Below are 22016 nucleotides of genomic sequence, written 5' to 3'. Positions count from 1 at the left end.
CCAAACTGGGAGATTATCTAGCGGTTATATTTTGATTTTTGTATTCTTAATTAACTGTGAAATAATCATGGATTAAGCCGGGAGAAATTTGATATTTTCCGAAAAATGCAAGTCACGCACAGTTAGTTTAATAATCAATCCCGATTGTTTATTTTCAAACTCATCTAGCAATACTCGACTATAATGTTTATACTAATATTTTATAACCAATAACTTTTGAAAGAGAAAATATTTTTATTTGAAAAAGTTCAACGGATAAGTCAAAATTTCATTTTCAAAAATCCATTGCAAATTGGAATACGTTTAACCAAAACTATGTACTTTCCAATATAGTTGAAATACATTGGAAGTTTTAAGAGGAGCAATTGAAAATGCCTGAGGTGCCACCGGGTGCCATTTTGGGTAATTAGAAGAAGACGAAGTCGAAAATGTATATTGGCTGACGATGTGACATTAAGGAGAAACAATGCGACGTTACATCTAATTCTCCTCTTCATAAACGAAACATGCGATCTAGCTGCGTGGATAATATGACCGAACTTATTTTAAAAAATATATGAAACCTTTCGATAAATCTAATAACATATATTCTGTTATAACAAGATCCCAAAACTTAAAAAAAATCCCAACAAACCCAATTCTAATCAACAAATTAAGCGCAAACATGTCAAAATATAAAGTGAGCAACTCCCATCTCGCTAGCCTGGTGATCTCAGGTTCTCTCCCGGTGTTGGCCGAAAAATTTCTTCAAGATTTTCCGACGTGGTTTCCCCTTGTCAGTGGCGCAGGATAGAGGGCCTGACAATGACAGTTGCCTTGTCGTTCTGAAGGAGCGTAAAAACCTAGTTCCCGTGTAGACATTGGCGTAGACGTAAAATAACCTTTGACAGATGGAATTCGATATAAGAGTAGGCCGTAGCGCTGCTGTTCGGGCAAAATTTCCCTCATAGCCCGCTGCATGCCCATCTTCATTAGCCCAGCCGATGCAGAAAAGTAGGACGTTAAACCCCGTGTCATTTCAAAATATGAAACAAGATGAAATTTCATAATATGACAGACACTTTTAATCATCAGATTTTTAAACTAATTATAGTTCTGTATTTTGAGTGACTGTATATTTTAAAATTGAGAAGTTAGTTAAGTATAGGTTTATGTCTGGAAATTAATGAGAATAGAAATATTATTTGGCTGCAATGTAGACTTTCTTAGAGGTGAAATTTTAGGGAATGTATAGGAGAATAATATCTATTATAAAATGAAATAATTGCTGTTGTACTATACGGTGGCCTTTTAGTGTCATAGGTTGATTGTTACCTTTTTCTTGTAATTTACCCCATATGAGAAATCGCTGTGAAAACTATGATAAATTTTAAAAAAAACACGAAAAACCAAAGGAAGTATACCACTCGTGAAAGGATAGTAAATAATTACTTTTTACATAATGGTAAATCACAGAATAAATAATGTAATCAAGGGTGAAGTTTGTATAAGTGTGTGTGTAAATAAGCTAATTCAAGGCTCTGTATTGAAAAAAAAGAGATGTTTGATAAGAAAAAAATCAATGTTCTGATGTGAAGTCACAAGGCTAATGAAGTATGCCCAGACTGTGTCGCTGTCTTGCCTTAGGTTGATACGAAGGATATAATGAAGAAAGTCAATTAGTTAAACAGTAAATCAGTAATACACATCCAATAGCTACATATTAATTGACATAATAAACTATATCCTGTTATAACTGTGTATGAACCGTACCGATATCAGTAATAAAGATTGTGTTGCATGAGAATACTCTATCATCATATCTTACACAAACAATTCAATTGTGGAATTGTGGCGTAGGTGATGAACATTCCGAAAATGCTACTTTAGCCACGACATGTTTGCCAGTAGAATGGAGGGAATACGTGATATAACACACTGCTTATTAGACTTAAAACTAGTTATGATACTAATAATTTAAAAATACGCAAACAAGTAAGAAATACAACACCAACTCCAAGATGTATAATAATAATAATCAACAGTTGGGTTACTCAAAAGCTCGGTAGCATAATGTTTTGTAAAATATCATGTTATAACACATGGGAAACTGCATGTACATAAGTAACTGATCGGGTTTAACGTTTGGTTCATGCATATAAGCAGCTAGGCCATATATGTATCATTGTTTCAAGACGGATGGTGTGGTTGGCTGTGAGCCGAGAGGGCTATAGGAAGAGGTTGAAAAAGATAGAACTAGATCAGCTCAGAAGCTGAAACTCACTGCAAAATGTTCAGTATCACTTCAAGTATTACAAATGGACATTGCAAGACATTTTTATTGGAAATAACTACCCTAAACATACTTTCGTGGGAATGAATCTATGATTGTATGTATCATTACATAATTTAACCTAGAAATACAATAATGACAAGATAGGGTTTTCTTTGTCGATGTGTCTCTTTAAACATGATAAGTAAAATTGTTTTTACTTGCTTGCCATATATTAAACAGTTAAACATACATTATGCAAGAGCTAAATCTGCCTGTTGTAGGTCTTTCTTCAGGCCTGAAATGTTTTCTAAATTAATTAGACATTAATTAACTTATCCAGACCATAATCAACTCTCGATGTCATCGCTAGCCTGCGATATTTACTGGATTAGGGATCGATCTGCTGCTCTACGCTCATTCATGATTAAATCAAGAAATGGATAATCGAGGCTATGTATTTTATCGTACCGACTTTAATAATGATGATCGAGGCTAGGCCCAAAATTCAATCGCTAAATTTTTTCGGTTTAAAGTGGATCAATTTGACTGAAATTTTTCAGCAAATTCCCTTTACATTATCTAGTTTTTAACTATTATTATAGTGAGAACTGGCAGCTCTTTATATAATCTCCCATAATGTATCTTTAAAGGGCGTATAGCGCTATTCGTTGGAACCTTAAAAAGACGAAAATGGGTCTAAGAAGCATAATATTAATGTAGTTCTGAGTATATATAAAACGATTTGCATTCAATTTTTAAAATGTTTATTGTAATTTCTAATCAATTATGTTATAAATTGAACGGAAGTCATATGCGTCGTCTTAGTTCATTCTATACGGTTTTTTTTTAAATTAATATTTTGTCGTTTGTGAATCAGACATTCTGAATTACTTCCGCACCCATTGTCTTCTGGTATATGGTTTTCTGTGTCCACTACAAATATGACTCGAAACAATTATGTCCATAATTGGACATCATGTATGGATTTTTAAATGTTCACTGTGCCTTAAATATTGGATATTAATTAGTATGACATATTTTCACGGCACGATAACATCAATTATGATTGAAATGAACCAATATTGAATTATAATTCGTGTATTTAATTTTGAATATCTTGGATAATATTGAGTTAGAGGTTTAGCTTCTTTAATTCATGATGTACTCCAGATGTCACAATATACTTATTTTCACCAGTTTAAGATTGTCTGTTTTGGTTGGTTATTTGATCAATTCGTTGATTTGTCCCATTCCAGCATGCTAATAGCCTTAACTACATGCTTTGACATCGATTTCAAACCGGTGTTCAATACTAACTTACCAAGATTCAGTTATTTCTGGTTGTTGTCACGACAATAATGAAAAATCACCCAGTTTTAATTGTTAGTGTTCGATGAGTTTGATTACCAGGTCCACCCAAATGGTGATTTCAGAAACACGTTGATACTATCTTCTCAGTGTTCTTATACTTTATGAATTTAATAAAATGAAAGCCTTTATTCTTAATGATATCAGTCCTTGTAGATGTTTGGACTTTTTCCTGAATATACCATTTGAGCTAAATACTTTTGCATTCTTAATGAGGCAATAGTGGTGCTGATCCAAAAACAACCAGTGATTAAAACACGGAGCAGAAACGCTGCCGAGTGAAATATATAAAAACCGAAGTAAAAACTTAAAGAGTTTATGTGATAGTTACATGGATTATTAAGTACAAGTATATTTACACGTCTACTGACATACACTTTAGATACATTACTTCTAATACAGGAATGTTTACAATAGGTTTACAATAGATTTTATTTGTTATTTATTGTGTGTTTATATTGTTTAGTTTCTCAGTATAAACAATGTATAACAAAATCGGGGATCTTTTGGCACCAGCGAAATAAATTTATTTGCCTTGAAAATTGTTTGGCAGAAGAAGAATAACTGACATAATATTAACATGAAACTAAAGTAGTGTTTATGAACTGATCAAACAAGAGTTTAATAAAGAGTCAACATGAGATGTAAAAACGGCGCTTGACACACAGCGATTAAATGTGTTAGTTGCGAGGCCCTTTTAAACGACGGTTTTGCAATACTTTGAAACCCGACTGTTAAACTTGCATTTTTTCTACTAAATTAATCTAATCTTAATATCTTTTGTCGCTCGGTGATCGGGCTTCTAGAACCACGCCCCCCCCCCGCCCCCTTTTTGTGTGTAGTAAATTTTGTTGTCGTTTCGGTCTAGAGTCAAAAAAAAAAATGGCGAATTGACATTCACATGCAGGTTTTGGTGAATAGTCATGACATTGCGGTAAACAGACATGATGCAATACTTTTATCAGATGATTATGAGACGTTGAACTCTTTGTGGTTATGTTACTTATAAAAATTAAAATTATCCGAATGTTCACACAAATGTTATAGGCCAAGGAATGCCATGGGTTTAACGTTGAAGTCAATGGGAAAATACAGGATACAGACCACAATTAAATTTTTAAATTTCACCATCTCGGCACACACGGATGTGAGTCCTTTACAACATACACTGATTGTTTGCTACAAATAAGAACAATATATTGTGTTCTGACAGAAAATGATTTTTTGTTTTTTTTTAGTCTTTAAGGCGATTAAAACAAAAACATAATAACTATTGCTGTGTGAAATCGGTATAAAGTAATGTGAACTTGGGATGACCATAATTTGATCGATTTTGGATCAATAGTCGTCTTAATAAGGTTTCGTCTGAAAGTCTTCGTTTGCCCACCGGACTATTGCTTTCCCTGTTCTCATGGTGGACTCTTTTCCCCTTTTCACCCTTTTGCATGCCAATTTGTGTTGATTTTTAGGCCAGAATCGAAGACGAGTGTTTGAATTTCCATTTTCTATCAGGTTTTGGTGAAAGTTCAGAAGTAAACAAACATTAAGTAGGGTGATCGGCAACTAAAAATGACGTCATTCCTAGCAAAAAAAGTGAAAAGACCCACCCCCTTTATTATTTATAATTATATGGTTCATCCCAAACTTAGGCTGCCTATCTACAGCTAGCTCCGGCTGAGAATAGGCCCTAAGCTTATTAACCGACATTTTAATTCCTACATCGACGATTTTAGTCGAAAACACTGAGTATGCTTTTAGAAATTTTTAAAAGTATTTATTTCTCTTCTATTGTCATATTGAATGAAATGAAATATGTTTATTTAGCCGCTGTGTGTATGAAAGATGTCAAACTAATCAAAGCCGAATCACAAAATAGTCCTCTAATTATTCAATATGGCGGCGCCCATGAAACATAATTTCACAGAGGCGGTTTTGTTTGCGAAAACAAATTTAGGAGTATCTAACCTTGTTTTGAAAGATAAACAGATTGAAACTCTAAAGACAGTTTACAATAGTAAAGAATTTATTGCAATATTACCCATAGCATTATATATCGCTTTTACGGGAGTGTCAGCGACATGGCCTGTTTACATAAAACACACGTGCGTGGGTTATTTTTACTCTGTTGTCTAAACAAATCGGTGTTTAGTCGATAAGTCCCGCCCCAAAATGGTCACGTGGGCGTTTTAAATGGCGGCTAATCGGGGCAGTGTCACATTCTGGGAAGTATGATGTAGATGGGTCGCTGCGTCGGTATGTATATGGTTGTGACATGTTGGGCTCTTTGTGGTTATAAAATTGAGATCATCGAAATGTTAAAAAAACGTAAAAAGGCCAAGAAATGTCGTGGATTTAATATTGAAGTCAATGGGTGAGGGGAGAATTACTAGTCCACATGGGGACAAAGTTGTCTCCACCTTAAAGCCTTACTATTTCACTAGACATTTCCAAAATGTCAAGGAATTGTGAAAAATCGCCAGTGATTTATGGCAATTTTTTAAAAGTTGAAATATGTGTTTTCATATCGAATGGAACTGAGTCGCTGAATTGTAAGATAAGACAATTTTAGTTTGAAGTAAATGGTGTCAGGGGTACCTCAGGCGAACAAAATGTCAACAGAAAAGCGTCTTACCTTTTAATACTAACAGAAAATCAAATATTTTGTAAATCACATATAGGCACAATAAGGGCGTTCCTATCCCAATAAACCCATGCCTGTGACTTTTAGTTTTGAATACAATCTCGGTTATAAACGCGTGTATTTCGAAATACATTATTGGCCCCGGTGAGACGTTGGGGACAATCTACAAGGCTGGAAATCAAACAAAGATCGTTTGCAGGCAGACACCTTTACAAAGTTCTGAATCATGTTTGCATAAATGGCGATAATGATAAAATATATCTACAAATCTATTTATGGACATAGTTTATCCATAGGTTTTAAACAATGATATTGCTAAATGTCACATAGTTTTTTATTCGTGCGATTAATGTGTAGTTTTGAGCTACAATGTAAGGGAGTATTTTAGAAGGAATTTATGCAATGCCTTATATTTAAAACATTCATGTTTGATTTTAATGGAACGGGGATTGGGTGTATAAATACTATATCATGTTTACATATTTCTAAATTTAGACTATACAATCCCATGATTTACATATTATGTAAGTAGCCCACATTCGTGATAGTATTGATATCTGAATGGATACCGGTAATCTCTTTTATTCAATGATTGTGGGGTGGGGGTGTATACCCTGATAAGTAACAACTTGCTTTGAAGCTTGATATAAATGAAATGAAATGAAATGAAATGTGGTTTAACGTCCTACTGTTCTGCTCCTATACTGGGCTTATGAAGACGGGCATACGCCATACAGTGTGCTATGAGGGAAATTTTGCCCGGGCAGCGGCACTATCGCCTACTCTTATATCGAATTCCAACTGCCAAGGGATCTTTTACGTGCATTCTAATGTATACACGGGACCTCGGTTTTTCGTCTCATCCGAAGGACTAGACAGCTGTCCTTGCCAGGCCCTCCGTCCTGCATCACTGACAAGGGGCAACCACGTCGGAAAATCAGGATGAACTTTCTCGGCCAATGCAGGGATCGAACACCCGACATAAGTACGATCAGTCGATTTGGCTCGAAAAACTCTCATGAACGATAGGTTAAGACACCAACTAATGATTAACGATATAATAGACAGAAATCAGAGCGGATTTTGCCAAGGACGCTTTACTTTCGACCACATCGTCAGTCTACAACATACAATGTAATGTACCTTGATTAGGGGCTCCTACCCCTGTTTTGTGTTTGTAATCTGTCGAAATCGTTCGACCATGTCTGGACAGAAGAACTGGGTTGCGAATTATGTGTCTGACAGATAAATTAGGGTCTCAATTGGCAATTACGTAAGTGCGGAGCGTGACTTGGTTTTCATTTTAATGTTTACGCATGCAATAAGATGGGAACAGTTTGCTCAGACAGTGGCATTTACACCTACTCTTCTTCGAATTCCAGCTAAGGGTTCTATTACGTGAATACTAACGCGTACATGGTTTTGCGCATCGTCCCAATGACTGGACAAACTTTCCTTTTCGCTTCTGGGATGCCGTGATTCAAACCCTACAAAATGCCTGTGACTGAGCTAATGAAGACGGGCATATGCCATACAGTGTGCTATGAGGGAAGTTTTGCCCGGACAGCGGCACTACTGCCTACTCTTACATCGAATTCCAACTGCCAAGGGATCTTTTACGTGCACGCCAATGTGTCATCGGTAACTCGGGTTTTAGTCCCATCCGAACGACTATACGTTGTCCCTTGCCAGGTAACCAGTTAACATTCACTAAACAGAATGGTAATCTAATCTGTAACGTCCACTAATAAAGACTCATAATCCCATGTTTTGGTCTAAAACATAATGTAAGCTTGTCTGACGTAGGCTAAGAGAAAATAATAACCCGAGTATTGAACATGTTAAATACGGCGGATAAACTATTTTATTATCCTTTTACTCGAATGACAGCAGAACAATGTCAGACTGTTATGTGTAATGCCTGGGGTGTATTTGTTACATAAATGAAAAACGTAACTTTTATCTTGTGTCCATATAGATTAGAATATAACAGATATTATTTTGTTTCAATAATCATTGATATAATTTTATTCAAATTCGGTCTTATCTAGCTTCATTTCTGTTGTCGATCAGGGTCCATATTTGTCTCTTCTTATTCTTATCTGCTTAAAGTAATAACAAGCCTATTTGGCCTTTTCCAGTTGCCAAGATTTGGCCTTCTTTGACTATTACAGAACAGAACCAAAGCACTTTTATTAATTCTAAAATCCGGAAGACAAAACCACAAACCAAACACACAACACGCGGATAATATTGGCATTGCGAGTTTTGTCAAATCAAATGAATGGATCCGGGGATTAAACATATTATAGACACTCTTAGCGAGGGTCCAGAGGAAGGGCCATCTAGCCCATGAAAGGGGCCCCCGAGGCCAAACAAATTCCCCTTTGACTTCACTGCAAGGGCGTCTGTGTTCAGCACATAGGCGCACGAGTCATGCGCCATCACATAATTCATCAGTTTCTTTATGCATAAAACAATTATATCCGACTCTAAACAGCTGACTCTATGCATGTGTTCATCGGGAATATATAATTATTGTGACCTCCCAATCCTGGTTTGTTGAAGTCAGAAAAAATTGAGGCTGTCCTTTTTTTATAACTATATTAGCTTGTGCAAGGACACAATTGTATTATAATTCACCCGGGTGACAGGGCGTAAAATGAGCAAACGAGGATCCTGCTGCACCTGGCAAATGGAAATAAGGACTGAAGATTGAACCGTGTAATAGACAAATTATGTACACAATTCTCAATGTCAAAAATAAATAGAAAAAAGAACAAATTTCATTATTAATAACAATGTGTAGCGCGAGTCTGAAATTTCCTCGATTCAGATAATTCATCATCTATTGAAAATTGCACGGTGAACTAATACAGTTCTTCAGCATTGATGTTAGGATCCAAAAAGTACACTTCAAATCCCTTTTTCATGAAAATGTTTACGAAATGTAAGACTAACAAAAATAATGATTATGATTTGTAGATATTAAAGTTAAATTATCCATTCTATAATGAAATTATAGGCTACTTCGAAGTCTTCAATAAAATGTAAATAATGGAATATTTGAAAGATAAATATCGGATAATTGCATTCTCAAAAATAACCGTTCAGTAATGTAATTTGCAGCGGTGGTTAAATGCAGAACGAACCTGCTAAACACCAGAGCGATATTCTGAGATGAATTTGGATATATGAACGGTTTAAATAACAATTACTGTCACGCAATAGTACAGCGGTTTTCTATTAAACCATAATCGACTACCATCATCACTATCATAATCAACCATCATCATTATTATTATATTCAACCATCGTCATCATTACCATAATCGTCATCATCATCGGTATCTATATTACTATCATTACCTTAGATGCTAAGCATATATTTATGCTCTAAACCTGTAGATACAGAAGATACAAAACAAGTCAGATATCGAAATTATCTAGTGTTTTGGAAAGACAAGCCGCCCTGCCTCTTGTACGACACCGGTCACTTCTTCAGTATGTAAGATTACAAACAAAAGAATACTGATTTTCTATTCCAATTAATGTCTGAAATTCTGAGGACACTAATTTCCGCCTGCATTTTTCCAGGGGGTTATTAAAATATTTCATTTCCACTTCGCTGATAATATCTGCAGAATCTACATTCACTGGACTTTATCTGTATTATCATCAGATTCATGAATTAGCAGTCCATACATTTTTCAACCCATCTGTCAGGAAATGACGTCCGACTGTTCTATTCCGACAGTGTGCTATGAAGGAAATTTTGCTCTGACAGCGAGCGGCAGTACGGCCCATTCCTACATCGATTTCCAACGGCCAAGGGTTCTTTTACGTGCACGCCAATGTGTACACGTGACCTCGGTTTGTTGGACCATCCGGACGACTATACGTTGTTCCTTGCCAGGCCCTCTGTCATGCACTACTGACAAAGGAGAACGACAATCCAGATGAACTTTCTCGGCCGACACCGGCATCGAACATCGGACCTCCAGCGAATCAACGTCTTACTCACTGAGCTATCTGCCAGGATTCAGGCCTGGATAAACTATACAGTTCGTTCTAATACCTGTACAAACAATACAATAATATAGTTAAAAAAATTAAATACCATCCATAACATTCCACACGTACAGGACCAATATATACAAAACAGAGTCAATCAGTCTGTAAAGTTTTTAGTGAATAGTCCTTTCAGCAAAATGGTTGCCGAATGGTTTAACGCGTGTGCGTTTGGTCATAAGGTCTGTCATTAAGTTACGTGACATGGTTTCGATTCTCCGCTTGTACGTGACAAGGGGTAGAGTGGCCTGTTCAACCTCGTGGGTTTTCTCCGGGTCTTCCGGTTTCCTCACACAACTAAAGACTCCTATCATTATTGAAATAAAATTGAACCATGTGTCCTGAAATGACCTAGTTTGTGTCGAGTGGGTGTTAAACCCCAAGGCCTTTTCTGAATTCGCCCTGAGCTGTACAATTCACGGGCAAGTGATTAACGCATCACGCATAATAAAAACAAACAAGGGAGACAAACCTCGAAAAAGGAATATTTGCCAAACATTGTATTATTATATACGTCATACTAAACTTACGCTATCTGCCAACAACAGCTCCGCTTTTTCTCGAAGTAGATAGTTCTCTGTGTGCAGAATGATTATACGTTTCATGTAGGCTATATATAGTTCCGTTATCATTGATACGTATTATGTCGTCAGTGTATCTGGTCTAATTTAAAGATGCCTTCCCGCGTACAAACTGTGTGATTTGATGGTATATTTGGACTAAAACACATATTCAAACTAATTTATCCATCAACACATTTTAGTGACACCTTTACATTTTTCTAGTAAGAGTGAGTGTTTTTACTTTCCGTATATACTAAATATGCCATACTTTATTGCAAATAAATACTTTCGTTGGAATATACATGTATCTTTAATGTTTTAGCTACTTTACAAGGAATTCTTGAAAGCAAACTTCATATTTATATCGACGTGCATTATCCAGATAGAATCAGTTCGATCGGCTGCTGTATAATCTGGGGCGGGACGATTTGACGATATTAGGTTTGTATTTCATAATAATGGGTAGTATTTGGTAGTATTTGATAAGTATTTGGTAGTATTGGGTTATTATTTGCTTGATTTGGATTATATAGGGAGGCAAATGGAACAGTCAGACATAGGTAATCACATTTGAAGTACATTTCCCACGATATATCTCACTATTTTTGAAAAAGATCAAGTAATATGCTCATTTGGCACCATTATGTTGTAGTATTGGGTAGTATGTGGTGATATTGGAGTGGTATTGGAGTGGTATCCCCAACCTCAAATATGAAGATCTATTAGCCTTGTGCGACATATACACTTGGTTCCTGGAACGAAGACTTCCGATGTCAAGTTTAAAATTAGCTCATTTACCGATAGGTTTTGAAAAATAAATTGAAATAAATTTTACATAGTATTGGAGAGATTATTAATATTTGCGTTCTGTAGAGCCTGGAAATCTGTAGTGATATATATTTAAGCTCAACAAAGTTGGCAAAGCCCATATATATATATATATCGGTGCATTTTTAAGGGACTTAAAGTTGTTGCCCTGAGTGGAAAGTGAACCTGGTAGCGAGTGTCGGGATGGGCCTCTCTAATAATTTGGTGCATTGGTGATTTCCCGCATCAAAAAGTCACCCAGGAATCGGAAAAAGAGCACAAGACCCGCACTGTAAAAAATATTGTTTAAGACAATTTCATTCAGGATTTCGCTGGTCACATAAGTTTTTATACGCCCACATTTTCATGTGGACGTATATTGTCGTCGCCCCTGTCCGTCTGTCCATCCGTCCACAATTGTTTGTGAACACTCTACAGGTCACAATTTTTATCCGATTTCAATGAAACTTGAAATATAGGTTTATCACCCTAAGATCTCGGTTCATTTCGATATTGGCATGTTCGGACTGTAACTTCATTGATTATGGCCCCTGATTGTACGAAAAATCACGTTTTTAGCTTGTGAACACTGTAGAGGTCACAATTTTTATCCGATTTAGTTTAAACTTGAAATATATGTTTATAACCCACAGATCTCGGTTTCTTTCGAACATATCACCGTTACACCCTAAGGATGGTTGAGTTCGAATTTCGTAAAAATCGGATTGAAACTGACGGACAAAATGGCCGCCCCTCGTTCGCAAATAGTGTCAAAATATTGTGTATCAGGGTTGCGGATCCTCTGGAGGTTACAATTTTCATCTGATTTTAATGAAATTTGAAATGGATGTTTATAACCCAAACATCTTGGTTCCTTTCTATTTTCGTGCATATCGAATCGTAACTTTCTAAATTATGGCCCCTGATTGTACGAAAAATCTTGTTTTTAGGTTGTGGTCACTCTAGAGGTCTCAATTATTATTCGATTTTAAAAAACGGTTGAATATATCACCGTGACACCATAATGTTTGTTGACGTGGAATTTCGTGAAAATCGGGCCAAAACTGCTGGACAAAATGGCCGCCCCTCGTACGCAAATTAGTGTAAACATCTGGTAAATCAAGGTTGTGGACCATCTAGAGGTCACAATTTTGATCCGATTTTGATGAAAGTTGAAATACATGTTTATACCCCAAAGGCCTTGTTTCTTTTCGATATTCGCGCGTATCGGATTGTATCTTCCTGAATTATGGCCCTTGAATGTACAAAAAATCGCGTTTTTAGCTTGTGGTCCATCTAGAGGTCACAATTATTATTTGATTTAAAAAAACGTTCGAATATATCACCGTTAAAACGTAACTTCCTGGATATGGCTCCTGATTATTCGAAAAATCGCATTTTTAGCATGCGGATTCTCTTGAGGTCACAATTTTTTTCCGATTTTAAAAACCGTTTAAATATATCCCCATTCCACACAATGAAGGTTGAATTCGAATTTCGGGAAAATCGAAATGAAACTGCCGGACAAAATGGCCGCACTTTGTAAGCAAATTGTGTAAAAGTATGCTACGAAGGTTATGGAACCTCTAGAGGTCACAATTTTTATCCAGTTTTGATGAAACTTAAAACATATCTTTATATCCCAAAGATCTCAGTTCCTGTTGATATTTGGGCATTTCAGGCCATAACTTTCTGAATTATTTCCGCTGATTGTACAAAAAATCCTGTTTGTTTTTAGCTTGTTCTCTATCCATCTCTTGCAAAATGTGGGCGTATCCTGCCTGGCAGCCGCTGGTTGAGGTGGTTATGATAATCTAGAGACATGGGTATCTTGTTTTCCCGTGGAACGTTGATGTTCCAGGGCATTGGTAGTCCATAAAATCTTTTCCCAACTGGTTTGGATGGTTTGACTGGACTGGTAGGCCAAATTGGTGGACTGATGGGCAACTTGGCCTACCAGTCAGTATAAGTATGTAAAAATAAAAAAATAATAAAATAAAAAAATGTCCTGCTATGCCCTAGAATATTCATAAAGGACATGATGTGATAGTGTTAGAAATAAAATACATGTACATTAAATATTTCTGACAGTGAATCGAACGCGATCTTTCAAATAGCACTATTACTTTCTAATTTTACTTTAATCTGGAAAATAATATATAAATCAATGTATTCAAGTACTTCAATGTACGTCCAGTTAAAAATTTCAACCACTATACTTCATTCTGATATTTGCATTGTAGATTATAACCTTGTTCATCATTTGGGGCTTTTATCTTTTAATAATTGAGGTTTTGTGACCTTTAACAGAAGTCAGATCGATTATAAGATGACTCACTTAGTGCATCTATTTTTTAAAATGAATTCATTTACACAGGCTTAAAAGATATGAAATAATTATCAGGAAATGATTTCAACCTATCAACACCGGAACTATATTTCCGATAATCCATAACTCAAAACGTATTGTGGATGAAACGAGAGATGCCTGTGAACCTATCACCCCTGTTAGATAATGGACTTGCCTGCTCCGCTATCCACTCTACCGGTTCTTTCAAAACATTGTCAATGGTATGAAACGGTTAGATGACACAATATCGTGTGTTAGTTTACCGACATTGTAACTGTATTTGCGACTTATTCGTCTACTTGTGGAAAATACAGGGAGACCCGATGCCAGTAGCATGACGGCCGAACAAGAAATCAAGTTGAAAGAATGTGTTTAAGTGTTTCAACATTGCGTGGGTGGCGTTGTCTGTTGGATCTGGTGTCATTATAAGATGAGGGGTGTTAGCTTTTGTACCTATTGACGAGTTAAACCGCAAAATATGCATGACAATACCGTTATCAACCAAAACTGAATCTGCGTGTAAACAAGTCGTTTACTATCATATTAAAACCATGTGTGAGACTAACAGAAGATATTAATGTATAATAATAATAATACTATCAACTTGGCTTGGCTTACATTTATTTAACGTGCTTCTGATCGACATATTAAATGGACGTGAAATGGCGTTATGACTATGAGAATTCTCGATTAAAGATACAACTAATCCAAGCAATGGCTGAAGTAAATAGCAAATGGAATTTAGAGAAGTCCTGATTATTCAACATTGATAAATTATCAACATTCTCTAATATAATCATGAGGTAAGTAGCGTATAACATCATTAAAATATGCTAACAAACACATGTTTATCATCAAATGTGTGCAATTATATTTTACAATGCATGGACCAAATAACCGTATACATTTAAAGGCCTATATTATGTGTAATTCAACTATATAATTGTTCTACGCTGTTTATGGGGCGGGTGGGGGAATAAACTGAACTTGGGGATCATAATCAGGTACATGATATACATCTACATCTGTAGGCTACATATTCATTTAACAGTACTTGGAACATCTTTTTTATTCCAGTGAATCAGTGATGTTGTTTTCTTTATTTTGATATTCAATGTTGTATTGAGATTATATACTGTTATGTGTTATATTCAGATGAAGAATTCGAAAGTCCCTAGGCTATTCCACTTATGCGGCCTCTCCCAATCCCCAACGGTCCAACCCTCAGAACTAGATGAAGATGAAAGTATGTTTTAAACACAATTGAGCAAAGCCGCAGATTATGATGGATGTTCAAGTTGAATTGGTTTAAAATCTCCTACGATAGTTAAACCAGTTTAACTTGACTGTCTGAACACAAAGGTGGGACAAATAAACCAGTTTAAAAAACTCTGTGCACGAGCTGTCTTCGGGAATGCTTTTTTTTCTAAACTTGTTTATCTTGGCCGTCTGAACGGGAATGCTTAACATCCCCGGCTATAGCTCGCTTTGGACATGCGCAGTAGTCATTTTCCCAGGAATATTAACTACAGTAGTTTAATATTCCTGGGAAAATGACGAGATCATGCAATGCCAGTGTTAGCAAGGCGACAAGCCAGTCAAAATTGAGGGGTGACTTGGGGAGATGAGGAAACACTTTTCCTTATTTCTGTGTGGTATGCCATATAATCCATGTCATCTATTTCACCAGGAATGTTTGAAGCGTTTTTGTTGACCCAAACCACCCAACACTGTTATAGGGTTGGTACCTTGTTGATTATAGAAGGGTATCAATGAAATGGGGTTTAAAGTCCCACTTTTCTGCACCGGCTTCTCCAAGGAAGACAGGCATATGCCACACAGTGTTCTATGAGTGAAATTTTGCCCAGACATTAGCACTACAGACTACTCTTCTACTGAATTCCAACTGTAAAGGGTTCTTTTACATGAATACCAATGTGTACAGAACACCTCAGGTTTTTGATCTCAACCGAACGACTAGCCACTTTCCTTGCCCCAAGCCCTCTGGCAAGGGAAAACCAAGCCGGAAAATCTCGGGGAACTGTCTTGACTTCTGGATCAAACCTTAGAAGTCCTGGTTAGTGAGCCAGCGCCTTACTCAATGAAGTATATAATGATTATTGTTTTGTATTGTAGAAATGAATAATGAAAGATGACGTAGAATATCATGACAATAAAATGTTATGTAGCACTAATATATATGTTAAAAATTATTCCATTACATATAACATTATAAATTCTTATGTTTATAAACTGAAACTGTCGAAAGTGAAAGTTAAAATTCTTTAAATGTTTTTGTTTTCATTTGAGCATTCTAGATGTATAAGTACATGTACATGTATATCCATCCTCATGTTCACTTAATTTGCTTTGTAGTTGTTTCTTATCAAATTTCATAATACATTTTAGAGAACTGTTGATAGAGAACACTGTAACTTTGATATTGTTGAAAAATGAACAAAAAACTTTTATAGAGGAAAATATATGCCACTTTCTGTTCCAGGGATATATTACATATTGTGAACACAATAGACGATGGTTGTGCAATAAACCTTTTTCAAAACAACGATACCCTGTACTGTAACATAGTCTTTGTCCCAATTGCCATGATTAGAATTGTTAGGATGCTTAGCAAGAATAATTTACATGTAGATAATAATTTAAGAATAATTCAGGAAATGTCAAGTGTCATGACCCTCTGTAAAATGAAAATTACAGTGGACTCTGTCACATCCGATGTCTGATCACTCCGGATTGCTGTGACATCCGACATGATTTTCATGTCCCGATTTATTTCCTTATTACTTCAGCCAAAAAATCGCTGGTAAATCCGGATTCTGTATGTTCTGGATTACGACATCAATCAGCCGTCCCGTCACATAATTTCCATTGAATCGACACCGTATAATCCGTACTTCAAACGGTGGGTGTGAAGCATCCAATGAGGTTAAAACTCAATGTACATGTATATCCATCCTCATGTTCACTTAATTTGCTTTGTAGTTGTTTCTTATCAAATTTCATAATACATTTTAGAGAACTGTTGATAGAGAACACTGTAACTTTGATATTGTTGAAAAATGAACAAAAAACTTTTATAGAGGAAAATATATGCCACTTTCTGTTCCAGGGATATATTACATATTGTGAACACAATAGACGATGGTTGTGCAATAAACCTTTTTCAAAACAACGATACCCTGTACTGTAACATAGTCTTTGTCCCAATTGCCATGATTAGAATTGTTAGGATGCTTAGCAAGAATAATTTACATGTAGATAATAATTTAAGAATAATTCAGGAAATGTCAAGTGTCATGACCCTCTGTAAAATGAAAATTACAGTGGACTCTGTCACATCCGATGTCTGATCACTCCGGATTGCTGTGACATCCGACATGATTTTCATGTCCCGATTTATTTCCTTATTACTTCAGCCAAAAAATCGCTGGTAAATCCGGATTCTGTATGTTCTGGATTACGACATCAATCAGCCGTCCCGTCACATAATTTCCATTGAATCGACACCGTATAATCCGTACTTCAAACGGTGGGTGTGAAGCATCCAATGAGGTTAAAACTCAATGGGTGTGAAGCCAGAAAAGATTAACAAGCAATCACCAATCAATTATCGGTGAGATTAAAACTCGCAAGCTCTGGTCTGTGTTGATTACTTTGATAATGTTATAAATTCTTTGTTGATTATTTTACAGTTTATAATCTCTTGTAAGAGTGCGCTTGGTATTTGATTTTAGTTACTCATGTCAAATACCGCGACATTATATAAAAATTGCCGCGATTGAAGAATCATTATACATTATTGTATTCAAAATGTCTGAACGTCCTGCAAAGCGTGCCTGAACAGATTTGACATTAGATGTAAAGCGGCAACTTATAGCAGATTTCGAGAAAGTTCCACGACCTGCGCAGAAGGAATTAGCCATTAAACATACATTATGCAAGAGCTAAATCTGCCTATTGCAGGTCTTTCTTTAGGTCTGAAATGTTATCTAAATTATTAATTAGACATTAATTAACCTATCCAGACCATAATCAACTCTAGATGGCATCGCTAGCCTGCGATCTTTAGTGGATTGTGAGCCGATTTACTGCATAACTTTCCTTCTCGATTAAACGATTAAATAGATAATCGAGACTATGCTGTTTATTGTACTGACTTTAGTAATGTGACCGAGGCTAGGCAGAAATTTCATTCGTTTAGTTTTCGGTTCATAGTGGATCAATTTGAATGAAATTTTCAGCAAATTGCCTTTACGTTATCTAGTTTTGAACTATTATAGTGAGAACTGCCAACTCGTTATCGAATCTCCCATAATGTATCTTTAAGTATTCAATTGGCCGAACTACAGTGTCAGACATATTAAAGTGTAAAGATGAATTTAAACAGAAGTTTGCCGATAATTTAAACTGCAGTAAGAAACGATTGTTATTGTTAATTATTTAATGTAATAAAATTTTGAAAGTACAGAAAGGTTTATCATTTTTAAAGGGAATAGCATTCTGGTGATTTGAAGCTAAAATATAAAAATACTTCCGGTTTTCGAAGTTACAGTATTTCCGGTTTTGGAGAAAGCTCGGTATTCCGACACACTGTGTGATCCGAAATATTTTAACGATCCCGTATGATGTCGGATGTGACAGAGTCCACTGTAGCTACTTAAAGATGGTTACTTTAAGCATAATTAGGTCATCTGTATGACCCAGAGAACATATCTTTATCATAAAGTACATGCATATTTCTCATGACCAGGACATTGTAACCAGAATTAAAGTATCTAAATTAAATCAATATATATAAAGAGAAAGGTTGTTTGTTTGAGGGTATATTCGCTATTAGGCCTGCAGCAAAAATTTCTAGGCATGAAGTTCCACTACTAGGTCAATAAACAAACTATACATTTTTGGAAAGCTTATAACACCAGGAACACAAATCCAGAGAGTTCCAAGCAAAAAGTTTGCACTAACTCGATTTAGGGCCAAATGAAAATTGTGATAATTGTCAAGTAAATGCTATATTTATACTAACAATTGTGAAGTTGACATAAAAATTAAATATTAGCGAAAACACCCGATGCCTTCATCCTATGCAAAGAATATGCTATTAGTTAAAGTTTGATTTAAAGCAAAATGCAGAAACCATAAAGGACAGGGGGAATATACAGGGGTGGATCCAGGAATTTTTGCAGGTGGGGGGAGGGTTGCCAGGTTCCTGAGACAATGTAACCCCCCCCCCCTCCCGCATGGTCTATATCGTTATTTTGGCGTATATACATACACATTGAGCTTTTTAAACAGAAATTCAACACCTCGATTGACGTCAATTTTTATTATGAATTAATACAGTGGGTCAATTCAAGTCCCGGGTTACGCCTGTGTTAAGGTTGTGTTCTAGTGGTGTATAACTGGTGTTAGCAGGTCTGCGATCAACATATTCTTTATCTTATGTTTTGGCTGTATATGGATAAAAAAAATCATTTTAAGCCTTAAAACTAAATCTAAGAGCCGTAAAAGAAATTCCCTTCTTGTCGTCTGCACTTTTACACCAGTGTTGTAATAAACGACTTGAACTGAGATTTTTTTAACACCAGTGCTACACTGATCTAACTGGTGTTAGACACTACACCACCTTAACCCAGGACTTGAATTGACCCAATGACATTGTGATTCAATTTCATGGATGCAAAGCATTAATTGTGACATCAAATAATGTCTATATCATTATCTCGTGCTCTGAGTGCCCACCATGTCCCACATCTGACGATAAAGGATAAAGCACACGACCGAGAAACTTTTCTCATAAAGAGTGTTGATTTACAAAAAAAATTATGTAGCTGAGCAGGGGGGGGGGGGGGGCGACCCCCAACCCCCATCTGGATCCGCCCCTGACATACAGAATTTCGGAAATCCATTTATGGTAAAAGGAGTTATCTCCCTTTATGGAAAATAGCAATAATTATTGATAATAGTATTTTGTTTAAAGAATTTATTCAATAAACTGAATAGGATTTAACTACAGACTAGGGCCTATATAAGTTCAAATTTTTTTTCAGATAGGATTTGAGGCTAAAGGTCTAACAAATATTTAACCTGAAACATACATGTATTTAGTTTTCTCACTAAAATAGATATGGCCAAAACTAAATAATACTGTAAAGGGAGTGACAATATTGTAATGAAGAGAAAAAAAAATCAAATGGAGTTTAATGTCTTACTGTTCTTCACCAACCCGTATAATGAAGATGAGCATACGTCATACAAATGTACATGATAGTTGGGATGGGGGGGGGGCATTGTACGTGTACAGCTAGTATGTAAATGTCATCATCAGAGTGCAAGGGAGCCGCAGTGACTCAGTAAAGGGCTGGCTCACTTATCGGGCAGCCCAGGGTTTGATCCTAGTCTGGCGTGGTTCCCCCTTGTCCGTGGCTCACAAATCCCTGTGTTGACCTAGACAGTTCCCCAAACTTTCCAGCGTTGTTTCACCTTGTCAGTGGTGCAGGAAGTGGGGGTGGGGCTGTGACATTGCTGTTTGGACCAAATTCCCCCTATAGCATAATGTATGGCGGGCGTATGTACATCTTCATTATCCCGGTTGATACTGAACAGCTAGGCATTAAACTCCATTTGATTTTTTTCCTCTTCATTACAATTGCCACTCCCATACAGTATTATTTAGGATTTGCCATATATCTGTTTTAGTGAGAAAATTACATAGTGAGAATTCAATTCCGGAACGTTCAATCATGGATTGTATGGTTCAATCGAGTACCCCCATTATCAATGAACACATGATAGGAAAGACAAGAGTGCAATCAACTGAGGACCGTGAAGAAAATAAATTAACGACAGACTTGACCTATTCAAAATGCCTACGCATGTTAAATGAAATAAAAATTAATGTAATAAAATTTTGAATGTACATGTACAGAAAGGTTTATCAGTTTTAAAGGGAATAACTTTCTGGTGATTCGAAGTTCTATGTTCAAAGCTACATTATAATAATACTTCTGGTTTTCGAAGTTAAAATATTTCCGGTTTTGAGAAAAATGGGTATTCCGACACTCTGCGTAATCCAACATATTGTAACGATCCCGTACGATGTCGGATGTGACAGAGTGCACTGTAGATGCTTTGTTTCAATTCAAATATTTAGCCCCAAATCTTATCTGAACTAAAAGTTTACAGATATTTTAGTAGGAATACTGTTTTGGGAGAACTTATATGCCCCCCCTCCCCACCTCCCAGATTCCTTGAACCGTCCATTTTTCGGGCAATGTATTTCAGTTTTTCAGGCACAAGCATCAGAGAGTGGAGAATGCGACCATATCTCATGGAAATATTATTGTATAATTGTGTAATTCATTAAAAATAAAAAACCATTACAGCTTTGTGGAAAATTCATTTTAGTTAATGATTGATTCATTCAGAAAATTTGGGTGACAAAGAAATTTTTCGGGCAAATAGGGTCAGACCCCCCCCCCCCCAAACCCCAATTCCCAATTCCCAACTGAGATTGGCCCCCTACATCCATGTAGTAAAAATAATGTAGGGTCTAATTGAAAGGGTATGTGGGTGTGGGTTTATGTTTTAGTGGAAAAAATCACGTGGTTTCAATGCAATTTACAAAACTACGGACAGAGTTCGGTCTCCATTACTTCAGAGACATGTTGATCAACCAATGTCAACATACATTGTATCTCTTTGCTCATCAGACTAGGTGCTCCACCCAAAATGTCTGGGTAAACATCCGCTCACCAACCCTTGCAGTCCCCTGGGACCCCATTACCGATATAAATATTGGGCTTATGTGCTCTCACATGGTCTTGTGCCTCATAGAGCATCAGCAGTCAATACACACCTGAAATACATGTACTGTTATCAATTTGACAGAAAGGGAGATAACTCTCTATTATCTTTAATGGATTTCCAAAATTCTGTATG

At 36.2% G+C, this 22016-nt stretch overlaps 1 protein-coding gene across 2 annotated transcripts in view; it reads left to right on the top strand.

Annotated features, from left to right (window-relative positions):
• The window catches only part of LOC126820645 (protein dispatched homolog 1), an 80043-nt gene that overhangs the window by 31060 nt on the left and 26967 nt on the right, over positions 1–22016 (top strand). Inside the window, exon 1 of one of the 2 annotated variants that reach the window (XM_050548717.2) lies at positions 14241–14857. The exons of the other annotated variant lie outside the window; for it this stretch is intronic. Within the exon in view, the coding sequence (XP_050404674.1) occupies positions 14853–14857 (5 nt within the window). The 5' untranslated portion in view covers positions 14241–14852. Of the gene's footprint in view, positions 1–14240; positions 14858–22016 lie in introns of those variants that run through there. 2 annotated transcript variants of the gene reach the window in all.

This window comes from Patella vulgata, chromosome 5 (genome assembly GCF_932274485.2).
Source record: "Patella vulgata chromosome 5, xgPatVulg1.2, whole genome shotgun sequence".
Classification (NCBI taxonomy): domain Eukaryota; kingdom Metazoa; phylum Mollusca; class Gastropoda; family Patellidae; genus Patella; species Patella vulgata.
The sequence above is the reverse complement of the archived record's forward strand: the minus strand, read 5'-3'. Positions and strand labels throughout refer to the sequence as shown.